This window comes from Carettochelys insculpta, chromosome 9, assembly GCF_033958435.1.
Source record: "Carettochelys insculpta isolate YL-2023 chromosome 9, ASM3395843v1, whole genome shotgun sequence".
Taxonomy (NCBI): domain Eukaryota; kingdom Metazoa; phylum Chordata; order Testudines; family Carettochelyidae; genus Carettochelys; species Carettochelys insculpta.
The window spans coordinates 4823254-4846299 of record NC_134145.1 but is presented as its reverse complement, the minus strand read 5'-3'; the positions used below and the strand labels follow the sequence as shown (position 1 = coordinate 4846299).

The 23046-nt window shown below is 41.2% G+C and overlaps 1 protein-coding gene across 2 annotated transcripts in view; it reads left to right on the top strand.

Moving 5' to 3' along the window:
- Window positions 1–23046, top strand: part of PIK3R3 (phosphoinositide-3-kinase regulatory subunit 3) — a 270402-nt gene that overhangs the window by 237755 nt on the left and 9601 nt on the right. For both annotated transcript variants that reach the window (XM_075003471.1, XM_075003472.1), the window contains 8 exons: window positions 8033–8144; window positions 11483–11581; window positions 13822–14002; window positions 14876–15001; window positions 16311–16453; window positions 19923–20099; window positions 21370–21444; window positions 21812–21982. In XM_075003471.1, coding sequence (XP_074859572.1) covers window positions 8033–8144; window positions 11483–11581; window positions 13822–14002; window positions 14876–15001; window positions 16311–16453; window positions 19923–20099; window positions 21370–21444; window positions 21812–21982 — 1084 coding nt within the window. The remainder of the gene's footprint in view (window positions 1–8032; window positions 8145–11482; window positions 11582–13821; window positions 14003–14875; window positions 15002–16310; window positions 16454–19922; window positions 20100–21369; window positions 21445–21811; window positions 21983–23046) is intronic.

The window sequence follows — 23046 nt, the reverse complement described above, 5'->3', positions numbered from 1 at the left end:
TTGACTGCATTGTAAAAAGGTAATTTCATAAAAAGGTATGAAAGATTGTCATCTCTGGACGAATGGAGTTAAAGGTTGGGCTGTGTGGTTTGTGCTATCTGTGATAAGGTGGATGGAGAAGTAGAGGGTATCTGCTATTGAATGGCTTAACTACTTGTTTCCTAGCTTTTGCAGAGCTGTATTTTGTGACTGTTGGTCAACATACCTGTTTCACAATTAAGTCTTGTGTATACACTTCCTACAATTTAATATTGAATTGAGGATGGGGCCTTGACAAGGAGTCGCATCTGTATTGGACAGAATCCCAGTGGCTGGCAGAATATTTTCTGTAATAGCTGTGCATGAACCTTTCTATGAGCAAGTGCACATGAACCATTCCGTGGCAGGTTAAAAATTTCTAATGAAAGTTTAATTCCTGATGAACGAGGTTTCTTTGTTTCTACCAACAGTCCTTTTTTCTAGCATACACAGCATATATACTTTCAATTATGCCATGAATAACTGCTAAGAAGTACCCTAACACAACTTTGAATAACAAAACAACTTGTTGCTCCAGATCTACTCAGATGTACTTCTCTAACAAGATTGGTGAAGATCAGTCAGCAATGAAAAATTTAGCATTCCCAAAGAGACTGCACTGGAAGGTATTAAAAGTAATGAAAACAAAACAAGTAAAACTATATAGACTATTTAGAGGGCATAAAAGGAATCTTGTATGAAATTTCACATCACCCTCTCCTACTTTCAGAGAGAGATTTATGCCCTCTTCTAAACCCACTTTAAAATATAGTCCTACCTCAAGTGTAGTTAGGTGCTTCCACAACAATGGTACTATCTTACACAATATTGTATTATGACCCCCAGAATATTAATCAGTTGTCTTGAACCTAGGAGTAGTAGGTAGGCATCCTTCAGTCTGCATAGACTATGGATCGCGCCCTTTATAGTTTCAATTGAGGACTTCATTTACAGCGTCTACTGTGACTATGAAGACCCACACGAGAGTGACAGTCCTTGCTGCATCTCTTGCAGATGTGGTGGGTGTCTGGCAAGTTCTTAGTGTGCTTTCTGTGTGCTCGCTTCTCCTCTGCTAGCTGTCTAATCCTCATCTCGCCCTTCTGAAGGCCCTTGTGTAACCCCTGCCTCCATCTGCTGCAGTCGTCTGCTAGTTCTTCACAGTTGTCCAGCTCGCTGTCTACCTCTCTGAGGTCTTTCTTGCAGACATCTTTGTAGCGCAACTGGGGGCGTCCAGGAGGTCTTTTGCCAGAGGCTAGCTCACCATACAGGATGTCTTTTGGAATCCTTCCATCATTCATCCTGTGGATGTTGCCAAGCCAGCGGAGCCGATGCTGCCTGAGGAGGGTGTGCATGGTTGGGATTCCAGTTTGCTAAAGGACGGCAGTGTTGGTCACTCTGTCCTTCCATGATATTCCAAGGATGCGCCTGAGGCAGCGCAAGTGGAAGACGTTCAGCCTCTTTTCCTGGCGGGCATATAGGGTCCAAGTCTCGCTGCCATAAAGGAGGGTGCTGAGGATGCAGGCTCTGTAGACTTGCATTTTGGTGTGAGTGTACAGCTTGTTGTTATTCCACACTCTCTTGCTGAGTCTGGACAGAGTTGTGGCTGCTTTTCTGATCATCCTATTTAGCTCAGTGTCCAATGACAGGGCGAACCTAGGACCCTGCCTGGGATTCCATGATGTGTTGTGATCCACTTGGCCTAAAATGTGGTGGGGGTGAGGCTGTGGGTTTGGGGTATTACTTGTATTTTGAGGGGTTTTGCTTTTTAACTGCTGCCCTTTATAACCCATAAGTGAACTCACAAAAGTGCTGGGACCCACACTTGGCTCCAGCTCACTAGTTGGAGTCATGGCTTTCTTTTTGTTTTTTGTTTACTAAAATAGAACAGCAAATTAGTCTCACAACTGAAAGCTTTTCTGTGCTTCCCATTGTAAAGCCAGTGTCCTTAGGAGGAAGACTAAAAATGTCTGCATTACTGAACCTAACTGGCATCTGTCTCAGAAGTTTAAAGTTTAATTAACTGTAGACTTTTATCTAGCATGCAAATACTTCAGCCAGAGGATGAGAGAGAGAGAGAGTGTGTGTGTGTGTGTGTGTGTGTGTGATGGAAGTCGATGTCACTTGGTGAGCTAGCATTACAAAATCAGCACATTTGCTTTTTTATCAGAAAATTTTGTTATCACAGCCCATAACCCTCCAAATGAGTTCTAAAAAATCCATATAGGCTCTTCAGACTTAGGTTTTGGGTATTTTGGTTGTTTTGTTTTTTTTTTTAAATATCCTTTTAACGTTTTGCATAAGAAGGACAATTAAACTACAAATTGATACTGGGTGCAGCTTCAGTAAAGTATGTTTCTCACTAGTTTAATTTAGGCATGAATATGGCTAATTGACCAGAAAGGTTCAAATTCCCTTGTGAATAGAGAAATGTTTAAAATTCAATATTTGACCAACATGCTTAGTTCTTCATACTGGCTGTGGTCAAGATTTGACTTACAGGTATTGTATTGTATTTTGAGTAGCATCTAAAAAATCCCTATGCATTCAAGAAAAAGCATCAGAACTATCGGTTTTTTTCCCAGAAGTCTAATCACTGTGCATGCATTTCAGGAAAAGAAATTGTATTTCACTTCTGCAGAACAGCTCAGCTGAAACTACCTGCTGGAAATTGCACAGCTTCTGAGTGCTGACGTCACATAACATACGATCCCAGTACTCTGCTGCCATTGGCTGAATTGCTGTCTCCATTCAGAAATTAGTTTTTCCAACGAATTCTGATTTGGGATTGGGGGTGAGCTCAGAAATCAGGTTGAGGAGGGGGTTAGTGTTAATGAGCAAGCTTCAGCAAAACCATACTGTTGTAAAATATTGCTCTTGCCCCGACATGAATAAGATTGTGAAGGAAAGTGCTGTGTGTCTGGACAGCTTTTCTCTCTCTCTCTCTCAAACAGAAGCTGGTCCAATAAAAGACATTGCCCCTCCCACCGTGTCTCAAGAACCAATCTGTAATTCAGTGGTGCATGCCAGGCAATCACTGAAATCTGGATCTAATCTCAGTAACATGGTGATGCAGTGAAAGAAATGTCTTGTTCCACTGCAGCCTTGGATTTTGGAAATGAGATGTTGGTTAAACTCTTCTGGCAAATTCGTGTGTGTTTTGTTTCCCTGGCACTAAACATTTTCATGCTTTAAGAGAAATAGAAGCAAAGCACTGTCATCTGAGAGCTGACTGCTTTGATGTCTCAGAAAAAAAATAGATTTTGGCCCTGATTCCACTCTTACTGCAGCATAACTAAAATGATTTAGTAGATTTACTCTTCTCTCAGCAGTGTGAGATAAGCTTTGTGCCCCAGGAACAGACTGTGGAAAGAAACACAGCTCATTTCCTTTTTATCCTCACTTTATTGAAGACATTTAACATGGTATTTTGTTTGTCAGGTATACCTTTATGAAAATAAACGTTGTTAAAATCCTCCACAAATTGGGATTGAAGTCTTAATGCCTTAATCTGTTATTTTCTTTTCACAGACACCTTCCACAGAACTTCCTCTCATTACACTGCCATTAGTTTTTGCCAGTATCTACACACCAGTATTTTAAGATCATTTGTAATTCTGTAATTTATCACTGTAAAAATGCTGTAAAAAAACATCAGTGTGGCAGCTGCTGCCCTGCTGTAATGCATGAGGATTAAAAGGCACTTGCTAAACCTTTAAATTAAGAGCTTGTGGCCAACTGCTCATTGTTCTGGGTTGCAGAGCCTAAAATATTTTCACATCAAGCACTTTGTTCAAGTAGCATCCCTAGATTATTGTTGTCAGGCTGAAAAAAATCAAGCAAGAAATGTCAGATTTGGGCAGTTAATCTTGTGGGCATTACACCTTCCGGGATAGTTGGAGCCTTGTCTTGCAACCCCTACTCATGTGAATAGTTACTGACTTGAGTTGAATCCGTTGTGTGACTGACATATAGGGTTGGATTCTGGTGTTTCTCTTGAAACAAAGCACCCACTCCTGCAAACACACAGTATAACTGTGTTTCATGGATTCTTCTGAAAAAGGGCTACTCAAATGAGTAAAGATGTACAGGGTTATGCCCAAAGCCTGCTGCCTATCCAGTTTCCTATGTTATATACTTAACTCAGATTTTCCTGATTGTCAAATAACATCACCAGTCAGACAAAAGAGTTGATGTTTAACTAGCCTAGCAAAGAAAAGGAAACCCAAAGCAGAGTGGGGAATCTGGATGAGTATGCAGGTGCTGCGCTCGAGCCCTTTTGCACCACTGGAATGCAGGGCTCATGTCAGCTTTGTTAAAGCTCCCAGGACTGTGAACCACCTTTCTAAATTACTGATTCCCACCCCCCACATTTTTACCTCACTTAACATTATTTGCTTACAGAATCAAAAATAAAGAGATGTCACAGCATAATTACTGAAAATTTGCTTTTGTTCTCATTTTTACCATATAATTATAAAGTAAATATTTCGATGTGATACTTGACCCAGTTTTTTACTTGTGAGCCACGTCTGGTGCCTGGGATTCATGGGGCGGGGCTAAAGTATGTAACTTAACTTCATGGGCCCCTGGGCAGTTGCCATGCTTGTTAGAAGTGTACTTGCAATCCCCCTAAATCTGTCCTTTGGATGGGTCCCCTCTTGCCCCCAACCTCCACCCCACCAGAAGGCTAAAAGCTCCAGGTTGAGAAATTGATAAGATGGGTACACATTTCCATGGATGATCTTTGTATGCCTCCAGGGGTACAAACATCCTTCTATGAGACTCACTGCTCTGAAGGGAACAAAGAACTGCAAAATAGCACCAGTGCAAGTAAGCAACATACCTAGAAGCCTGCAAAGATTAGGACCTGATCCTGCACACCATCCATGTGCAAAGGATCACATTCTCAATGGCTGTCTACAGGAAGATTTAGTCTTTCACAAGCTGGGGTATGAATGTACCCCAGGTTTTCCTTGCCATGGGCCAGGTGTCTATCCCACTTTGAAACATGACCAGATTAAAGTGCATTAGCAAACTGTTAATGCACGTCCACAGAGTGATCATGGCGAAAGTGGTTGGCAGGTTAGCACAGGTTAATTCACACCTGAGCTTGCTACAAACTAAATGTTTGTAGGAGCCTTAAGCTTTTGGTAATACAGACAAACTTCTTTCAATGGCTCTTTGGCTCTTTGTTTGGACATTTTTGTTTTTTGTTTCTGTTTGATGCAGCAGTATGCGATCAGTAACATCTGAATTAATCAGTGGTGTGCATGTAGAAAAAAACTATATATTCATTCAGTTTTACCTAAGACACACAAAGGATAGTGTCTGTTGTATTTATTCCTGTTTTTATATAGCTTCCCAGATTAAGCCTCCTAATATGTGGAATCAGAAAAGAAGAAACAATCTCTCATCATTGGGACAAATTCTGTCCCATTCCTGATGCTCTGAGCAGGTCCTGTTCTTTCCCATAAGAAGTTCAGATAACAGTGACTGAGGAACGACTACCACCACCCCAGACACCGGTTTGTCTATTACCTTTTCCAGTGGTGTAGCTGCACTAGAGCAACCGTAGCGAATCTTAAGCCAAAACTGAGACTGGACACGATCTTCATATATAAAGAGTAGTTTTGTCAGTGGTATAAAGCATGCTGAGGAAGAATTGCTACCAGTTTCACAATGCTCTTGTGAGTGTCATCATTTAGTTTGTGAGATCCCTGCCTACTCTGACGTGGCTAGAGTTGTTTTATCTGATTCTAAAAAGTGCAGTGCAAGAACTTAAGTCCTCTGTACTTGCTTAATTCCTATTGTTTGTTAGCAATATAGATGGTTCTGAAACAGAGCTAGAGTAGCATTTCTTGAATCTTTTATGCCAGCCTAGTATTGAAAGTAGATATTAGACAAATGCTTAGAATTTGGTTTCTACACCTTGGATTGTTTTTTGGCTGATGGTTGGGTTTTTTGGTAGTTCATTTAAAGCACGCATGGCAGAAAAGTCCAACTGTGAGTTTAAAAAGAAACTGTTGCTGTACTACTTTGTAATCCAAAAATATAAATGAATAGAGAGTTTGAGGATAAAATGATAGCCAGTTCATCTTTTTGTAGTCGGAAAACAAAGCAGAATCAGATACACTGGATTTCTATTGCTGGAACTAAAATCAGAATATAGATCCTAAAAGAGTGGGTCCCCCAAAACTTTTTATCTCGTGCCCTCCCCATTTGCTCCTGTTTTATATCCTCTTCCTTCTGGGCTGGGGCTGGGAGCAATGCTGTTGCTCCTGGAGTTGGGGAGGGGCACTGATGGGTTAAGAGGGCCAAGCAAGGCTGAGAGTGGAGCCAGGTGCTGAGCACAGAAGCTGGCAGCTGGAACCCCAGGCGTGGGATTGATGGCCAGGAGTGGAGTTGGGTGGTGTTCGCTTCCTGTCCCAAAGGGGACTGGCCTGGGCCCCAATCACACTCCCCCCTGCCCCCCCCAAAAAAAACCCAAAAACATTCCTCTGTGCCCAGCTAGAGGGGCACAGCCCACAGTTCAGGAACCTCTGACCCTTTAAACTGCTGCACAGTTATGGTGTTAAATCATGGGACCACACTTGCTTCTGCTAGATTTAAATAACCTCTGTGAATTCCGTGGTATTGCACCCTCCTTATACAAAATCAGGTATTTGCCCTTTATAGAGTCACGCACACCTGAACGTTTCCAGCTGAACCACAAAAACAACCTGTATGTGCTGCAGCTTTAACATTCAGAACCACTGAATGAATAGTACTATCTGAATCAGGTGCTTGGTCCATAACTCCAGAGAGTGAATGTCTGGGTCAAGGTTCAGGTTAGTTTAGGTTGGCTCAGTTGAGCATGTGCTGGTTTGTCCAAGAACAGTGAAGCTACTGTGTGTTGGAGCGTCAGCGTGAAATGGCATTTGAAACTGCAGTTAAAGCAAGGTGGTTTTGGGTTTTTTTTGCACTGTGGGAGATGTGGTTCAGAGGTAAACAGATGAATGGCTCTAAGAAAAGCACCTTTGGATGTCAAGTGACTGCACTTGAACTAGTTAGCAATCATAATTGCATTTCTCCCTGTGCTATCCACTGGCATCAATTATTGCAGACTTGCGTTGCTATGTTTAGTACTTTGAATTACACCTTCTGTGGATGCTGTGAAATCCTGTCTTGGGTACATGTGTCATGTCTACATTGCAAAAAAAAAATAAGCCCATAGTTGTCTCTCAACTTTGGTCACCTGATTTTGGGCTTACTCTACAGGACTTGGAATAGCAGGGTAGATGTTCCCACTTGGGCTCTGACACACCCTTCTCCCTCCCCCAGCCCCCCAACACATTTCAGAGTTCAAGTGGGAATGTCTTCCCATGCTATTTTTAGCTCTGTAGCAAAAGCCTGAGTCAGTTGACCTGACTTCCGAGACTTGCTGCAGTGGGTGTGGCATCCCTTTTTGCTGCAAAGTAGACCTGTCCATGGAGAGTTATAGTCCCTTGTGACATGGCCTCTGCCCCTTACCTTTCAAAGGGGAAAAGGGAAGCTTGACTATTTAAGGCTAGATTGTGATCAGCTGTGTACCAGTTTACTCCTTTATGCTCTCCTTTCTGTCATTACCTAAATTTTCTACCTACACACGTGGCAATGGCTGCAATCCTAATCCTTTTACAAGAACTGCCACTTTGTATGAATTTAGAAACTGGACAGTTGTTATGGAACCAAGCTTACCTCTTTTTGCTGTATGTTTTATACTGGTATAAGGGACTTTATTAAATTGTAGAGGAAAAAAACACATCCACACTCAAGCTGCCTGTTCTCTCCCATTCGGCACTGGCAGGTTACTATAACATTTCCTTTCGGCACTGGCAGGTTACTATAACATTTCCTTTTTCTTGCCTTATGTAGGTTTCATTTCAGTCTTTTGCTGTGTAAAATATCTTAAATGTTAACCTCTTGCCATCTTAGTGATATAAGCCAGAAAGGTAAATGTGGGGAAAAAATTTTTTGTTTTGTTTTGTTTTTTCAGCTCTTCCTCCAAAGCCTCCAAAACCAATGACTTCAGTCAACACAAATGGAATAAAGGACAATTCCAGTTTCTCTCTGCAGGATGCTGAGTGGTACTGGGGGGATATTTCAAGGTAAAGAACAATCACATCTGGAATAGAATGAGCCTTTTTAAGATGTGTTTCTTTTTGAGCCTCTATATCAGTGGTGGGCAACTTGTGACGTACTGGCTACATGCAGCCTATCAGGGTTCCACAAGTGACCCTTGCATCCCCTCGCCACACACACAAATAGTACCTCCACTGGGGTGGGGTTCACTTACCTACTCCTGCCCCTCCCTTGCAGCCCTTCTGGACCACTGAGAATCAGCTGATTCATGGCACTCCAGAAGTGCTGGGAGGAAGGGGCAGGAGAAGGGATGGGGCACATTCAGGGGAGGAGATGGGGCACATTCAGGGGAGGAGACATAGAAGAGTCTGAATGGAAGGGGGGTGAGGGAAGGGGTGGATTGGGGAGCATGCTGATGGCACACAACACCATGAGAGCTGTGCGCTCCATCTGCTTTTTTATGTTACTTTAACCAGCAATTTAATTTGCCCCTAATAATGAATCACTTTGTGTTGAAAATGTGTGATAAAGGATAATCATGTGGAATGTATTTAATGTTATTCTTGAGGTCATGGTTAGTGCATATGCCAAATTTCAATCTTGTACGCCATAAAGGAGGGTCATTCATATGGCCCACTCACTAGCATGGGTTGCCCATCACTGCTGTATATGCTCAGACATCTCACTTCAGGAACTACACTTAGGCCAGAATTAAGAGAATACTTAAGTGTGTGCTTAAGTACTGTGCTGATTTGGAACTGAAAGTGTTTAATGTGTTCCTCTGAGGCTGTTGACCAGTAGTTCTTAATCTTGTTGCAAGAATTATTTTCTTGGATAAATTATTCTTTTTATAAAATGTTAAGATTTTTAAGAAGAAGAAAAAACTTTTCTAGCCTTCCTGGTTGTGAAGGAAACACGTTTTGAATGTTCTGGCTACAGTCGTTAGATCGGTTAAACATAACATTGGGCAGAAAGTGCAGTTCACACAACCTTCAGTCAGAGAATGTTTGTTTGTCTTTAATGTAAAGCATAAAATCAGAAAACTGAGTATGCTAGAGCTTAAACTAAACAGGAATGAGATGCTATTTTGGATTGCTGTTTACTTCATAGCTGACCATTGGCTAGCAAAAGATTTCATTAACCCCATTAGCTGCTTATAACTTTAACATTTTACATCTGGATTGTGCCACCCTTTCATTCTATATCCTTACTCAAGTAACATCACTTAGATCAGTGTGAGGGCATGCTGTACAATCCAGGCCCTTAATGAATAGTGGCAGACCCTGGTCACAAAACCCAGAAGGCCTGTTACCTTGAATCACTGTGACAGTAGTATCACAGCACTGACCTAATGCCATGCTCCTGATTAATGATGACCTTCCAAGGTCTCTTCCAGTTCTTTGAGATGTGTACCTCCAATGAGTGTAAGTGATCTCAGGGTGAGACTCCAAATATACAGTCTTGCAGGTGGACTTTTCATTGCACCCTGAAAGCCAACTTTTTCTCTTGAACTGAGAGGTGGAAAATAAATTAGGGATGTTCCATTCCCAGCCTCTTGGGCATTACTAGCGAATGCAAGATCAAGCATCCTAGCTTATCTCAACTGTCTGGAGATATGGGGAGGCCATATCTGAGATGCATAAGGCCCAAGCCATAAAGGGATTTACAGAAACAATTTCCCTTTTCTCTGATATGAATGATATCTGTAATGTGAATTGCTCTTCTGGATAGAAAATTTTTCAAGATTATTAAATGCAAACTAATAACTTTTAAAAGTGAAAATAAGAGCCTATAATGACATCTGAATTAAAATATATATTGTGATTCCTTTTAAAATGTATGTTGCCTGACTTTCAGCATGTTGATGAGGATATGTGAGAGATGTGCTCTCAAAGTGTTTGGAACTTGCTTCTGAAGGCCCATCTATGTTTATCAGTTAAATTGGAAAAAATCACTTTTTTACGCAAAACAACATTGCACTTCCAAATGAGTTTTTGCACTGAAACTTAGAAATTTCACTGCAAACAGAAAAGCATCCCCAGAAGAAATGTACAGCTCTTACTGGTGGTGCTCTTCCAGTGACATGGAAGTGAAGATGTATATAGCAAGAACACAGAGTTTTTAGCCCTTCGTAGGATATCCCATGATGCACAGGTGACCACTCTGGCCACCACCTCCACTCCTCTGATGCAAAGCAGAGAGACATATGGCCTTCCCCCTATAAAGCCATGGGAACTTTGAAACTCTCCTAATTTTCTTGGAAAGTGTTCACTTATCTGAGCAGGTGACAGTACCTGTTTCATGGAGGAAAGAATGCCCTGCTTGCAGCAATGCTGAGCTACTTGAGCTGGCCAGTGTCTGGGGAGTGGGAACTATGCAACGACCCAGGATGACCTGCAATAATGCGCCCCTCCACACACTCCTTTTTCCACAAGAGCTGCAAATGTAAACACGCTGGTATCTGTGACCCTGAGTACATAAACCAGTGGTTTTCTGGTTAAAGTAACAGTGCAAAAGGTTTGCAAGTGTAGACATAACTTGGGATCCTTGTGTGAAAGATGCTATAAAGAGCAAAGTATTAGTTTTATAAGTAAAGTATGGTGTGGATTTGGGTAGAATGAGTTTTATGGAAGTTCAACTAATGCCCTTAACTCAAATATTTTGTTTTGAAATGCTTCTGGGTCCTACCCATGCCTTAAAAGTCTCTTCTATTTACTTACAAGGATGAAATCTAACTTTCCAAACCACTGTACTGCTACCAATCCTAGTGGAATTACTCTCAATTTTCAACTGTTGCGAGTGAAGAAAATGCTGTAAAAGAAGTATCGGAAATAAACTAATGAACTTTGAGACTAGAGCTGTGCTAAAGTCTGGATACTTTTCTAACCCAATTCCTGTGAATGATAGTGTCAAATGCCATTTTCTTAAAGGGCCAGAACTGTTCACAAAAAGCACCTGTTTCCACTTTGGACTTAAATGTGAGCAGATCCCATTGAAAGATTTTGAACTTGGTGATTTCTCTGAGATACAGCTGCTACTGTTGCTTATACATAACCTTCTTCCTAAACAGCAGTTAAGCGCAGCTGGTAATTTTTGCAAAGAGTGAGCAAGTTCAGATGAGTCTCATAAAATTTTAAAGTTGGAACAGAAATATTATCCCTATGGATATCCTAAATCTGAAAGTAGAAAATATGAAAAGCAACATTCAGTCCTTGGATTACATAAGATTTTGAAGGCAAAACAAAACAAAAAATCTAATTGCACACGCACCCTTACAACTTCTCTTTGGATGTGTCTGTTTTAAAGCAAATCAACTATCTAACAGTTCTCACTTATACTTCCTCCAATCTTTCAATTCCACCAGGGAGGAAGTAAATGACAAATTACGAGATATGCCAGATGGAACGTTTCTGGTGCGTGATGCATCAACCAAGATGCAAGGAGATTACACACTGACGTTGCGGTAAGTATTGGGTATTTGCGCCCTTGTTCTACCATGCTTTGGTAGTCACACCAGTGCCAGTAGATGCCATGTTACCATTCAAGTGAAATGCCTTCAGTTTTAATTTCCAGTGTTTTTGGAATATATTTCAAGAGACTTCTGAGTTTGGAATAAGGAAATAAGCAACCTTCTCCTAGACAACCTCATTCCACTTCTTGTACTGAGCCCAGTGCGTACAGGGACAGTCCTGTTTAGATGTCTCTGGCTATGTCTACACTAGCCAAAAGCTTTGAAATGGCCATGCAAATGGCCATTTTGAAGTTTACTAATGAAGCGCTGAAATACATATTCAGTGCCTCATTAGCATGCGGGCGGCCGTGGCACTTCAAAATTGATGCGGCATGCCGCCGCATGGCTCATCCAGACGGGGATCCTTTTCGAAAGGACCCCAGCTACTTCAAAGTCCCCTTATTCCCATCTGCTCATAGGAATAAGGGGACTTCGAAGCAGCCGGGGTCCTTTCGAAAAGGAGCCCTGTCTAGACGAGCCGCGCGGTGCCGAGCCGTGCGGTGGCAAGCCGCGTCAATTTCGAAGTGCCGCATGCTAATGAGGCGCTGAATATGTATTTCAGCACTTCATTAGTAAACTTCGAAATGGCCATTTCGAAGTTTTTGGCTAGTGTAGACATAGCCTCTGTGATGCAAACATAATGGCTACATCTACACAAGAGGCTTTTCATGGCAAAACTGGGCTTTTGTTTGGGGGAAAATCATGGAGCGTCTACACGCAAAATGAGCTTTGACCCAGAGCATCCACCAGCAGCATTGTACTTCTCCCCATTCAGATATAACGCCTCTCTCGACAGTGTTCTATCGACAAAACAGCCCTGTAGATGCTCCAGAGCCCTTTTCTCGACAAGGCTTCTGGTTCACCGGATAGCCCTGTTTTCAGAGTGTCCAGTCAGCTATTCTGTCGAGAGAACGCAGGGCAGTCTGGCTGCTCTCTGTCGACAGAGCAGATTGTTCTTTTGATCTGCCTTTATGTGTAGACACAATCTGTCAACAGAGGTTTTGCCGGGAAATCCCTTCCGACAGTGACTTCTGTTGATAGAGGTTTCTCATGGAGACCTAGCCAATGAGTAAAGGCCTTAGTTTTGTATCTGTCTCTGTACTTTAAGGAGGTTCTGCTAAATTGGAATACTGCATTTTATGACGCCAATTCTGAATGTATATCAAAGTGTAACGTGGTGCAGAATCTGGTCTGGTATGTTCACAAAATAATAGGAACACCTTTCTTCTGAGTTGCTATGTGATAGATGGTTCCATTGTCTTCCTTTTGTCAGTTTAAACACATTCTCTTATGGCCATCATATGTGCTCTGTCTCGCACCATGCACAACCACACTGCAGTGACTCAGGATAAGTTTTCTGCCAAAGAAGGATTTTTCCTAAACGTCTAAATTACTAGAAGGCTTAATATTTAAATATATAGGCATGTATCGGCAGGAGCCATAAATTAAGAAAGCAGATAAGACAGAGCACTTTTTTAAATTTTTTTGTTTTGTTCATGGGGTTGGGGGGAAATAGGTGAGCACTTTTAGAAAGCCCAGCAAATACAAGCCTAGGAAGTGTAAAGGCCTGGATTAATTAACATGCTATAAATCCTTCCAAGGATTTATTTAAGCTTGAGTATTCAGTGCTAGCATCCAAAACTTGAGCTCATTTGCTTTTTCATTTGTATAATATTTTGATCTTTTCTGCCTTAGTGTCCATCATTGCTTCCTCTTTCTCTAAGAGGAATCTAGGCACCTCCTGATATGCATTCTTTTTATGATTTTTTTTTTTTAAATTCAGTGCTGAGTTCCATATTCCTAGTTGCTCATTTTGGGTGTTTTGCACAGCTGCTTATACATCCCCCTGGCTAATTTCTAATTATACCAGCTCTTAAATACAATAAACTAGTCCCAGAATGAATGCAGGAAGAGGTTTACTTTTGTGCTTTTTCTGCTGCTCAGTAAAACTTGAGGAGATCTTTTGAGCATATTTACTTTTATCCATTACATGTCCACGAATAATAGATAACTTAGTTACAAAGGTACATGTTGGATTATCTGACTAGGTACAAAGATTCTTGTCCAGGAATTGGTGTTGTCTTTATGAATAACTCAGGAGGGCTACACATATTTTAATTTGGCAGTTTGTGTGTGTACGAATGCTACCCATGCACACAACAAAACCTCTAAGCTAGTGTATTGCCTTACAGGAAGGGTGGCAACAACAAACTGATAAAGATTTATCATCGGGATGGAAAATACGGTTTTTCTGATCCATTGACATTTAATTCCGTTGTGGAATTGATTAACCACTACCGCCACGAATCTCTTGCTCAGTACAATCCTAAGCTTGATGTGAAGCTGATGTATCCAGTATCCAGATATCAACAGGTGAGGTTTCCAGAGAGTCTGTTAGTAGATGTTTTGTGTGGGGGTGGGGTCTTGGAGTCATAAAATGTTGGCTTTTCTCTCTAGAACTTAGATGTTTCACATAAATCGTGAAAACTCAGCTTTTCAAAGTCAAAATTGGGGTTCTAAGAGTTCACGTGGTCTAGAACAGTAGTCGCAGAATTAGGACGTGGTCATGACCCCTACCTCAGGCATTCACACTGGTCAGTCTTTATAAATCTCCATCTATGTAAACATGAAGTTCTGTTTCACTGCATCTTTGATGTAAGTAGTTGTCATTGCCTGTATTTAAAAGAAGAGAAGTTGAGGCTGAGAGATTTGTTGAATAACGGGCAGGGCTCTGTTGTCTAGGATGCAGAGCAGCTGTATATGTACAAAGTATGTTAAAATCCGTCACCCACAGAAGTGTGACTGCCACCAGGTTTGTTCCCCTCTGCTTACTTCTCTAGATCCTAGGGCTTTAAGTTGACCTCCTACTCCATGCTATACAGCAGTCTTTTACACTGCAACAATTTTGTGTGGTGTTTTGCTCCATTTTCTACAAGTTCTGTGAACTCTTGTTTTGTAAGCAAAATACTTCGATCTGCATTGTTCCTTCTTTCTCTAAGGAGCAGCTAAGCGTATCCTGATCATGTGTTGTGTTTGGGTTTTTTTTATTATAATTTTGGTTTAGTTCTCAGTTCCATATTCCTAATTGCTTACTTTCTAGACTATGGAACTTGTTTTTTGCTTTTTCAGCCTAGATCTACACTTCTAGAAGCCTGGTGTAAAAATTGATCACAGAAATATGTACTTCTGCTAGGTTGACAAGGAAAGAGTGCTTGGAGAAACTACTTTTCCTTCTTTCTTTCATAGGATCAGTTGGTGAAAGAAGATAACATAGATGCAGTAGGTAAAAAACTTCAGGAATACCACTGTCAGTATCAAGACAAGAGTAAAGAGTATGATAGACTATATGAAGAATATACCAGAACATCACAGGTCAGTTTTCAAAATAACCTTTTTGTTGATCATTACATTAGCTCTCTGAAAACCTGAACTTCTGTCCTAGTAAGGTTATTTTGAAAAAAGAAATTTAACATCTAGTTGAAAACAAAGCAGAAACAATGGATAGCATATTTGTCTATTCTTTGATTCAGTTTGGGCCTTTTGGGGCATAGGGATAAAAGTTACAAAGTTAACGAAGAAAATGTGATTGCATATAGTGTTTTCTATATGAGATACAGCATTGCTCTCCTGGAAGAATTTTACTGCCCAGTTGCAGGAAGAGCGTTTTAAGTTCTCACAGGCGTCATAGCAGCTCAAAATATAAATGGAGCTGCCACAAGGGACCGGGCAATTCTTCCCTCACCTGGTTAAGGGATGTTTCCAGGAACTGCATGCCACTGTGTCAGCATGCATAAAGGAGCCATAGAGTAGGATAGAATCCTGGAAGAGAAGATATGTGGAAAGGCACACCACCCTGGGTAAGTGTGGTCACGTATGCTCTAGTATCTAGATGTAGACCTTGCACTTCACGGTGTTGATATTACATTGTTTGGGCTGGCTTCTGTAAAATAAGAGGTCTCATCATAATATTAATATTTGCATTTTGTTGCTGTAAGCACTAAGAGCTAATACCCAATATTTCAATTTAAAGATCTGTGGTGGGACTCTCTGTTAAAGAAGCCTGATTGCAATGGCTTTTTAAGTTGGTTAACATGGTGGAGGGAGAGATGGTCTGCTTTCCAAGACTTTGGATAAAGCCAGTTGTATATGTTCCTGTTCAGTAAGTCTGAATTTGCCACAGTTTTTTTCTTTTTAAAGTTGAAGGTTGTTTTATTTTTTCCTGACAACCAATTTAGGAAGCATAACTACAGCTGTGTCTAAACAGCAAAGTTATTTTGAAATAACTATCCTACCAGCTACACAATGCAATAAGTTTGAAATAGCAGTTGGCTTATTTTGAAACAGGTAAACCTCATTGCACGAGGAAAAGCTCCTATTTTGAAAGAGCTGTTTCAAAAAAGGGCCTGTTTGGACAGGTTATAAAGCCTATTTCAGAATAAGCCATAGTGTGACCAATGGCTCTATTTAGAAATAGGCTCTATCGTGAGTAGACACTGCATTTCGAATTAGCACTTAGGTATTTCGAACTGCATTTTGTATGTAGCAGCGTTATTTCGAAATAAACTATTCAGGAATAGCTTACTTTGAAATAACGCTACTGTGTAGAGGTACCCTAAGTCTTGCGCTTATTTCGTGTTGCGAATGGCTAAGCATGCTTTTTGCTTTTGGTTTCTTTGTATAGGAAATTCAGATGAAGAGAACTGCAATTGAAGCATTTAATGAAACCATTAAAATATTTGAGGAACAGTGCCACACACAAGAGCGATACAGCAAAGAATATATTGAACGGTTCCGCAGAGAAGGAAATGAGAAGGAAATCGAACGGTAGGATCTCAAATCATATTAATGTGTGTTATTCCTATACGGGCCCACTCATGAAGCTAACAGAAAATCCTGTTAAGACTTCTTTTATAAACCTAAAGAATTATAATTTTTTATTAAATATTTGTATTCTTTTGTTGAACTATCCCAAAGACTCATGCACTGTGGAGTACACTCCTGCATTTACTGGGATGCGGATTGGGTGATCTGATCTCTTAAATCTAGAGTCATTCATAGAAGTTCTATGAAGACCTCTCTTCAGGAAAATGAGAGGTTTAAGCAGTGCTGCTTGGGGGGGGGAGGGGGGAATTTTCATTTGCAGCTAAAATGTGAGCTAAAGAACAGTTAGCTGATTTCTAACACTCAGATGTAGAGTGAATCTCAGAACTAACTAGCTCAAAAGCACTTGGCATATAATGTGCTCTTGGATGCCCATTTTAGGAACTCCCATTTGATGTTGCTAAGAATGCATGTTCATCAAAGATCAGGATTTGACCCTAAATCAAAATCAGTGCCTTGAGGAGGTCTTGACACATTCTGAAATTAAGACCAAAGTAATATTTGTGAAGCCAAAAACTTCCATCATATTTTATTATTACTGTATTAAGCAATATTTTATTCTAAGTCAATGAGGCTTTTTTGAAGCAGTGGAAACTTTTTGGGAAGGTAGCAGGCATTCATTGAACTGTAATTTCTGCCCTGAAAAATGGCCTTTTCTGACTCAGCGGGCCTTTTACCTGTGTGTTTTCATAATCACATCTACTGAGTCTGACAAAAGCAAAGTCCTTAGTTTTTAAATCATAGCAATGCACAAGAGAGCTGAATTCTGTTCTTCTACAAGCATCAACAATGTTGTTAAGAGTTTCAGTTACATGGATGAATTAATTTTCATTGGAACATGTCACATAGGGTTTAATTGGGTAGCACAATTGAGGTCATGATTTGTGCTGTGGAATCTCAAACAGTGATGTTGGAGAAGAAAATAACCTAGCTTGACCATCAGATCCCCAACGGAATTTGCGTGGGATGCAGTTGGAGATACATCTCTTACTTGTAAGCTGGGCATGTTTAAAATCTGGAACACTATCATTCCAGTTTAGCCGTGTCTACACGTGCACGCTACTTCGAAGTAGCGGCACTAACTTCGAAATAGCGCCCATCCCGGCTACACGTGTTGGGCGCTATTTCGATGTTAACATCGACATTAGGCGGCAAGACGTCGAAGCCGCTAACCCCATGAGGGGATGGGAATAGCTCCCTACTTCGACGTTCAACGTCGAAGTAGGAACCGTGTAGTCGTTGCGCGTCCCGCAACTTTGAAATTGCGGGGTCCACCATGGCGGCCATCAGCTGAGGGGTTGAGAGACGCTCTCTCTCCAGCCCCTGCGGGGCTCTATGGTCACTGTGTGCAGCAGCCCTTAGCCCAGGGCTTCTGGCTGCTGCTGCTGCAGCTGGGGATCCGTGCTGCATGCACAGGGTCTGCAACCAGTTGTCGGCTCTGTGGATCTTGTGTTGTTTAGTGCAACTGTGTCTGGGAGGGGCCCTTTAAGGGAGCGGCTTGCTGTTGAGTCCGCCCTGTGACCCTGTCTGCAGCTGTGCCTGGCACCCTTATTTCGATGTGTGCTACTTTGGCGTGTAGACGTTCCCTCGCAGCGCCTATTTCGATGTGGTGCTGCGCAACGTCAATGTTGAACATCAACGTTGCCAGCCCTGGAGGACGTGTAGACGTTGTTCATCAAAATAGCCTATTTCGATGTCGCCACATCGAAATAGGCTACTTTGATGTAGGCTTCACGTGTAGACGTAGCCTTTTAGTGTCATTTTCAATCCCCACTACCTGTCAATGGATAATAGTCTCCTAATGTAGTTTGAATGAAGAGCTGAATGTGTTCTTCATGTAAGTCAATGTGAACTTCGTCAGAATGTGTTTTTTTTAAAACAATCTGATCTTAATATATGTTAAAACCCACTGTTAATCGTAGTTTTTTATTGTGCAGTAAATTTCTCTCTGGCCAAAGTCCACACACAAGAAAAAGTTAATGGTTGAGGCTCAAACCTCTGTCGCCTGCTAATAGCAAGGTGCCATACTTATTGCCAAGCTTTGCCAATACCTAAGCACAGCAATGTAATGTGAGTTTTTCAGCTGAACTCTTGATACTTATGAACTCCAGTATCATAGCTTAGTTGCCTAAGGTTATTGTGAGTTGAGCAACTTCCTACTACAAAGCATAAATGTCCCTGTTCTGTCTTCAGAATTTTTATAGTATGTCAGAAATATATGGTCCCCTAAAATCACTAAGATGCTAAAACTACAAGTCCTGTGGCACCTTCTAGACTAACATTGGAACATAAGCTGTTGTGGGCAAAGACCCGCAACGTCAGATGCATGTGGTTGTGGTTTTTGTTTTTTTAGATACAGGCTAACATAGCTGCCCCTTAGAAACTAAGATTCTGTTCCTTTACTAAATAGTGTAACTGTAGAAAGCAGAGTAGCTTTTGCCTATTTTGTATAGGGTTACGTAGTAATAAAATGTCTCCGAGATATTAAACTTTTTTCTCTTAGGATAAACAGTTGTATTTATGTGCAAGAAGTAAGGTCTCATTCCAGTGTCCTAAATGTGCTTGCTTAGGTGTTTTTTTTTTTCCCCAAATAAACAGAGGTGTGGGTTGCCCTGTAGTACAAGGGCACGTACAATGGCTAGCCTGACTTGGCACCTTCTGAATTGTGGTAATGTACTTAGTGTGATTCTACGCTGCAAGGGGGTTTTGCAAAAATGACATTGTGGGATACCCATACTTCACTCTGACTTCAGAACAGGTGTGTCAATGTGTTTACAAGTAAAGTAAATGAAGAGGAAAGAGGGAGAGATTGTGCTTAACTTCCAGACTTGAATGCCAGCTTCACATATGAAAATGAATAGTAACAGAGAGGTAGCCATGTTAGTCTGTCCTCCAACAAAAGAAAAAATAGATGAGTCAAGCAGCATTCTTTCAGCTTGCTTATCACTAGTACTCAGTATCTGAAGGCCAAATCCTGCTGACAGTGATACCTATGCTAAGCTTATTAACAGTTTAAGGCTTGAGTAAATAAACCCAAGAATGAAGAGAGAATCCGATCCAGCTCACTCCCAGAGCTGTGTTGGCTCAGTCAAGAGTAACCAAAAAAGTCTTAAATTTTAAGGTCTGTTTCTGAGTGTATGAGAGCAGATCTAAGGAGTAGGAAGGAAATATCCTTTTAGTTACTTTTCAGGGTAGAACTGCATTTCAAGCAAAATGAAAGCACTTTGCAATAGTAGTCACTACTCAACTGATGGTAAGATGAGAGAAGGGTGATATAAAGAAATGTCTTTTTGTCTTCCACTAATGTGTATAAGAGGTAAGACATTTAATTATGACATTCTTATGGCTAGAGCTGTCTGGGTTGATTTTTGTATTTTTCTCTCCCTCTTAAACATTACCAATTTGTTTACAGAATTATGATGAATTATGAGAAATTAAAATCACGCTTGGGCGAGATCCATGATAGTAAAATGCGCCTGGAGCAGGATTTGAAGAAACAGGCTCTGGACAATAGGGAAATTGATAAGAAAATGAATAGCATCAAACCTGATCTTATCCAGCTACGCAAGATCAGAGATCAGTATCTTGTGTAAGTAGGGCAGGTCTGGGCACTTCAAAACAATGTGTGTGACTAACTTTTTAAAGACAGTGGTGGTCATTCTACTAACAGGAGTCCATTCTTCCCTCTTCATAGTCAGAGTTGTGTGTGTGCTGATAGGAGACTAGACCCTGGTATGAAATGACTGAGTAGCTGATTAGCCTTTTCTCTACTTCTGTAATAATCACTTCATGGCTTATTAGTGTACTGTCAGACTTCGAAGCATATCTGATATACTAGTACATCATCAGTACCTATTCTACAATGCAGGTAGCTTTCATGTGACTCAGAACACCATGAATGATAAAGGCAGGTGCCTCCCTTCACTAATGTTTGCAAAAGATCCAGGACTATGTTGAAAAGAGCAAAGGGCAAAATGGTGTTGATGCTGGTGAATGATTTCCTCCCTCTTACTCGCCCAAACCCCTCAGAAGCACCTATTACCCAAGTCTGTAGGCTTGGAACGTCCTAAGTTTGGAGGGTAATAGCACTCCCAAGCACTCTTCCCTCTGAGCCCTGTTGGTACCAGAAATTAGCATGTGCCCCATATACACACCCTTTCAGAGGGAAGGTGGGGTTGTTCTGTGGACAGTGGCACCCATGGCAATACATATTGTTCTGTAAAAGGGAGGCAGCTGCAGCCATCATCAGATGACCTAGTATAGCCTGAAATAGTACCTTCCTTCCCCATTCACCTGCAGAGTCTGAAGGTTATACCTCCTCTACTGCTCCCTCCCCGATGACTAAATCATTCTAAAGAGACCATATAAGAGTACACAGTGTAATGTTGCCTGGGGCCTCTTTCACATGGGTAAGCTCAGTCTCTAAATCAGCCTGGTCAAACCATAGTTTGCAAGCCACATGCAGGTCTTTACAGTCAAAGTGTGGCTTGTACAGCCCTTTACAGCCCCACCACATTCTCTGTCTGCCAGACTGGGGCAGTGAGGGATCAGGACTTCTGCCCTCCAGGGGGTTGGATCTTCTGCCCTGTGGGGAGCAGGCTTGGACCTTCAGCCCTGAGGGAAGCACCTGTTGGAGCTTTGGCAGGAGCAAGGCTGAAGTGAAGCCCCAAGCCCTGACTGGCCCACGTAGTTCTCAGACTTCTGATATTAGTTTTGTGCAGCTCAGCGGGTCAGTAAGTTTTTGGCCACCACTGCTCTGTATCCTCTCTTTGAGGTCCATGTGTAAGCATCTCTTCTGTTTGGTCAGTAGCAAACAACTGGGGAACGTATTAATGCTTTCTAATTTCTCATCCTGACAGATGGCTCAATCACAAAGGAGTGAGGCAGAAGCGAATAAACGACTGGCTAGGAATCAAAAATGAAAATATTGATGAGTAAGTGCTCTTAAACATTTAATCTCTCTGATAAGTGGCAGAGCTCTGATCTTCCCCCTGAGGAGCTCAGTAATATGAAATGCCAGCTCTGTATAAAGGATTGGAAGCCTTTCCTAAGGTGAAGTTTTGTGTCCTGTGATTCAACAGGTGTGTGTGAATATAGTACCTTCGAAAAAGGATTCGTGGCTGACATTAAGTGAATATTAGAAGTCTGGTCTTCCAGTTTGAACTGCCTCTTCCCAGATGTATTTCTCATTTGCATTTTATCTTCCTTCAGAATGCTTCCTGCAAAATAAATCTTCCTGGGTATAACTGATTCCTTTAGCGACTGGGTGATTGAAATAACAAGTTGCATCTCCTTCCCTAGTACATACTTTGTGAATGAAGAGGATGAAAACCTGCCACATTACGATGAGAAAACTTGGTTTGTTGGGGATCTCAACCGAATCCAAGCAGAAGATTTGCTCTGTGGAAAACCTGATGGAGCATTTTTAATTCGAGAAAGTAGCAAGAAAGGATGTTATGCTTGTTCTGTGGTGTAAGTCTGTTCTCTTTACAGATTAATTTATTTAGAAACCTCTAGATTGTCAATCTCAAAATCTTTGCCATTTGGATTATTTTAGAGAATTCAAGGCACCTTAAATTACGCATTCAGATGAATGAATATGTGGCAGATGCATCTAGGTTACAATGGTATCTTTGTTGCAAAAAGCTGTTGGTTTGGAGGTACAGATATTGTGGTCCTTACAATTCTCAGTTGTCATAATCACTAAGCCAGCAGTTCCTAGCCTGGGGTCCGTGTGGGTATTACAGGGCATCTGTAAAAAATAAATTAAAAAATGATCCTACAAAGTATGTTTTAAATAAATTGCAAAGTTACAATCAATTATTTTTAAATTAACTATCTTCCAGTATTGTTAATTGCCATCTGAAAATCTATGTTGTGGTTTCCCTTTTCATTTAATGAAATGTACATAGTGGCTAAAATTGGCTTTGATGGGGGGTCCATGAATGGTTGGGGGAGGGGTGATTGTGGGTCTGCACTAGTGAAGTGATTGGGACCCACTGCACTAGGATGTAGTTCTGCAGCATTTCAGTAAGCAGCTCTGTAACAGTACATGGCCTGATTTTCACACTGTTCTCCAAAGAGAGACATCAGCAAAGTTTGGAGACCAAAATGTTCTGAACGACCCATGTTGAGATTTGTTCACATTTGTAGTTATGCCAGTTCCAGATTCATGTGATTGCTATATTCACAATTATGCCTTCTCTGGAGTCCTCTTCATTTTTTATAAGAATGGGGGTTTTTGACTATACACATTTGTTCAGGGCCTGACTTTTCCACATACACAGGTGTATTAGTGCAACTCAGTCTATGCCACCGGTGTTTCCCTATTTTATGCTGATGTAATTGACAGCAGAATTAGGTGTTCCATTTCTACTAGCTAAAAATACTTTGTCTGTTTTGCACCCCACAGTCTTTTATGTAATAAGTCAATGAAAGCATCTAAAAATGAGTTGTCAGTTTTGCCAAGTGAAAGTGCATCCAAAGCCAATTCGTAAATAAAGATCATAGTGCATTCAGTCTCACATGAATGTAAG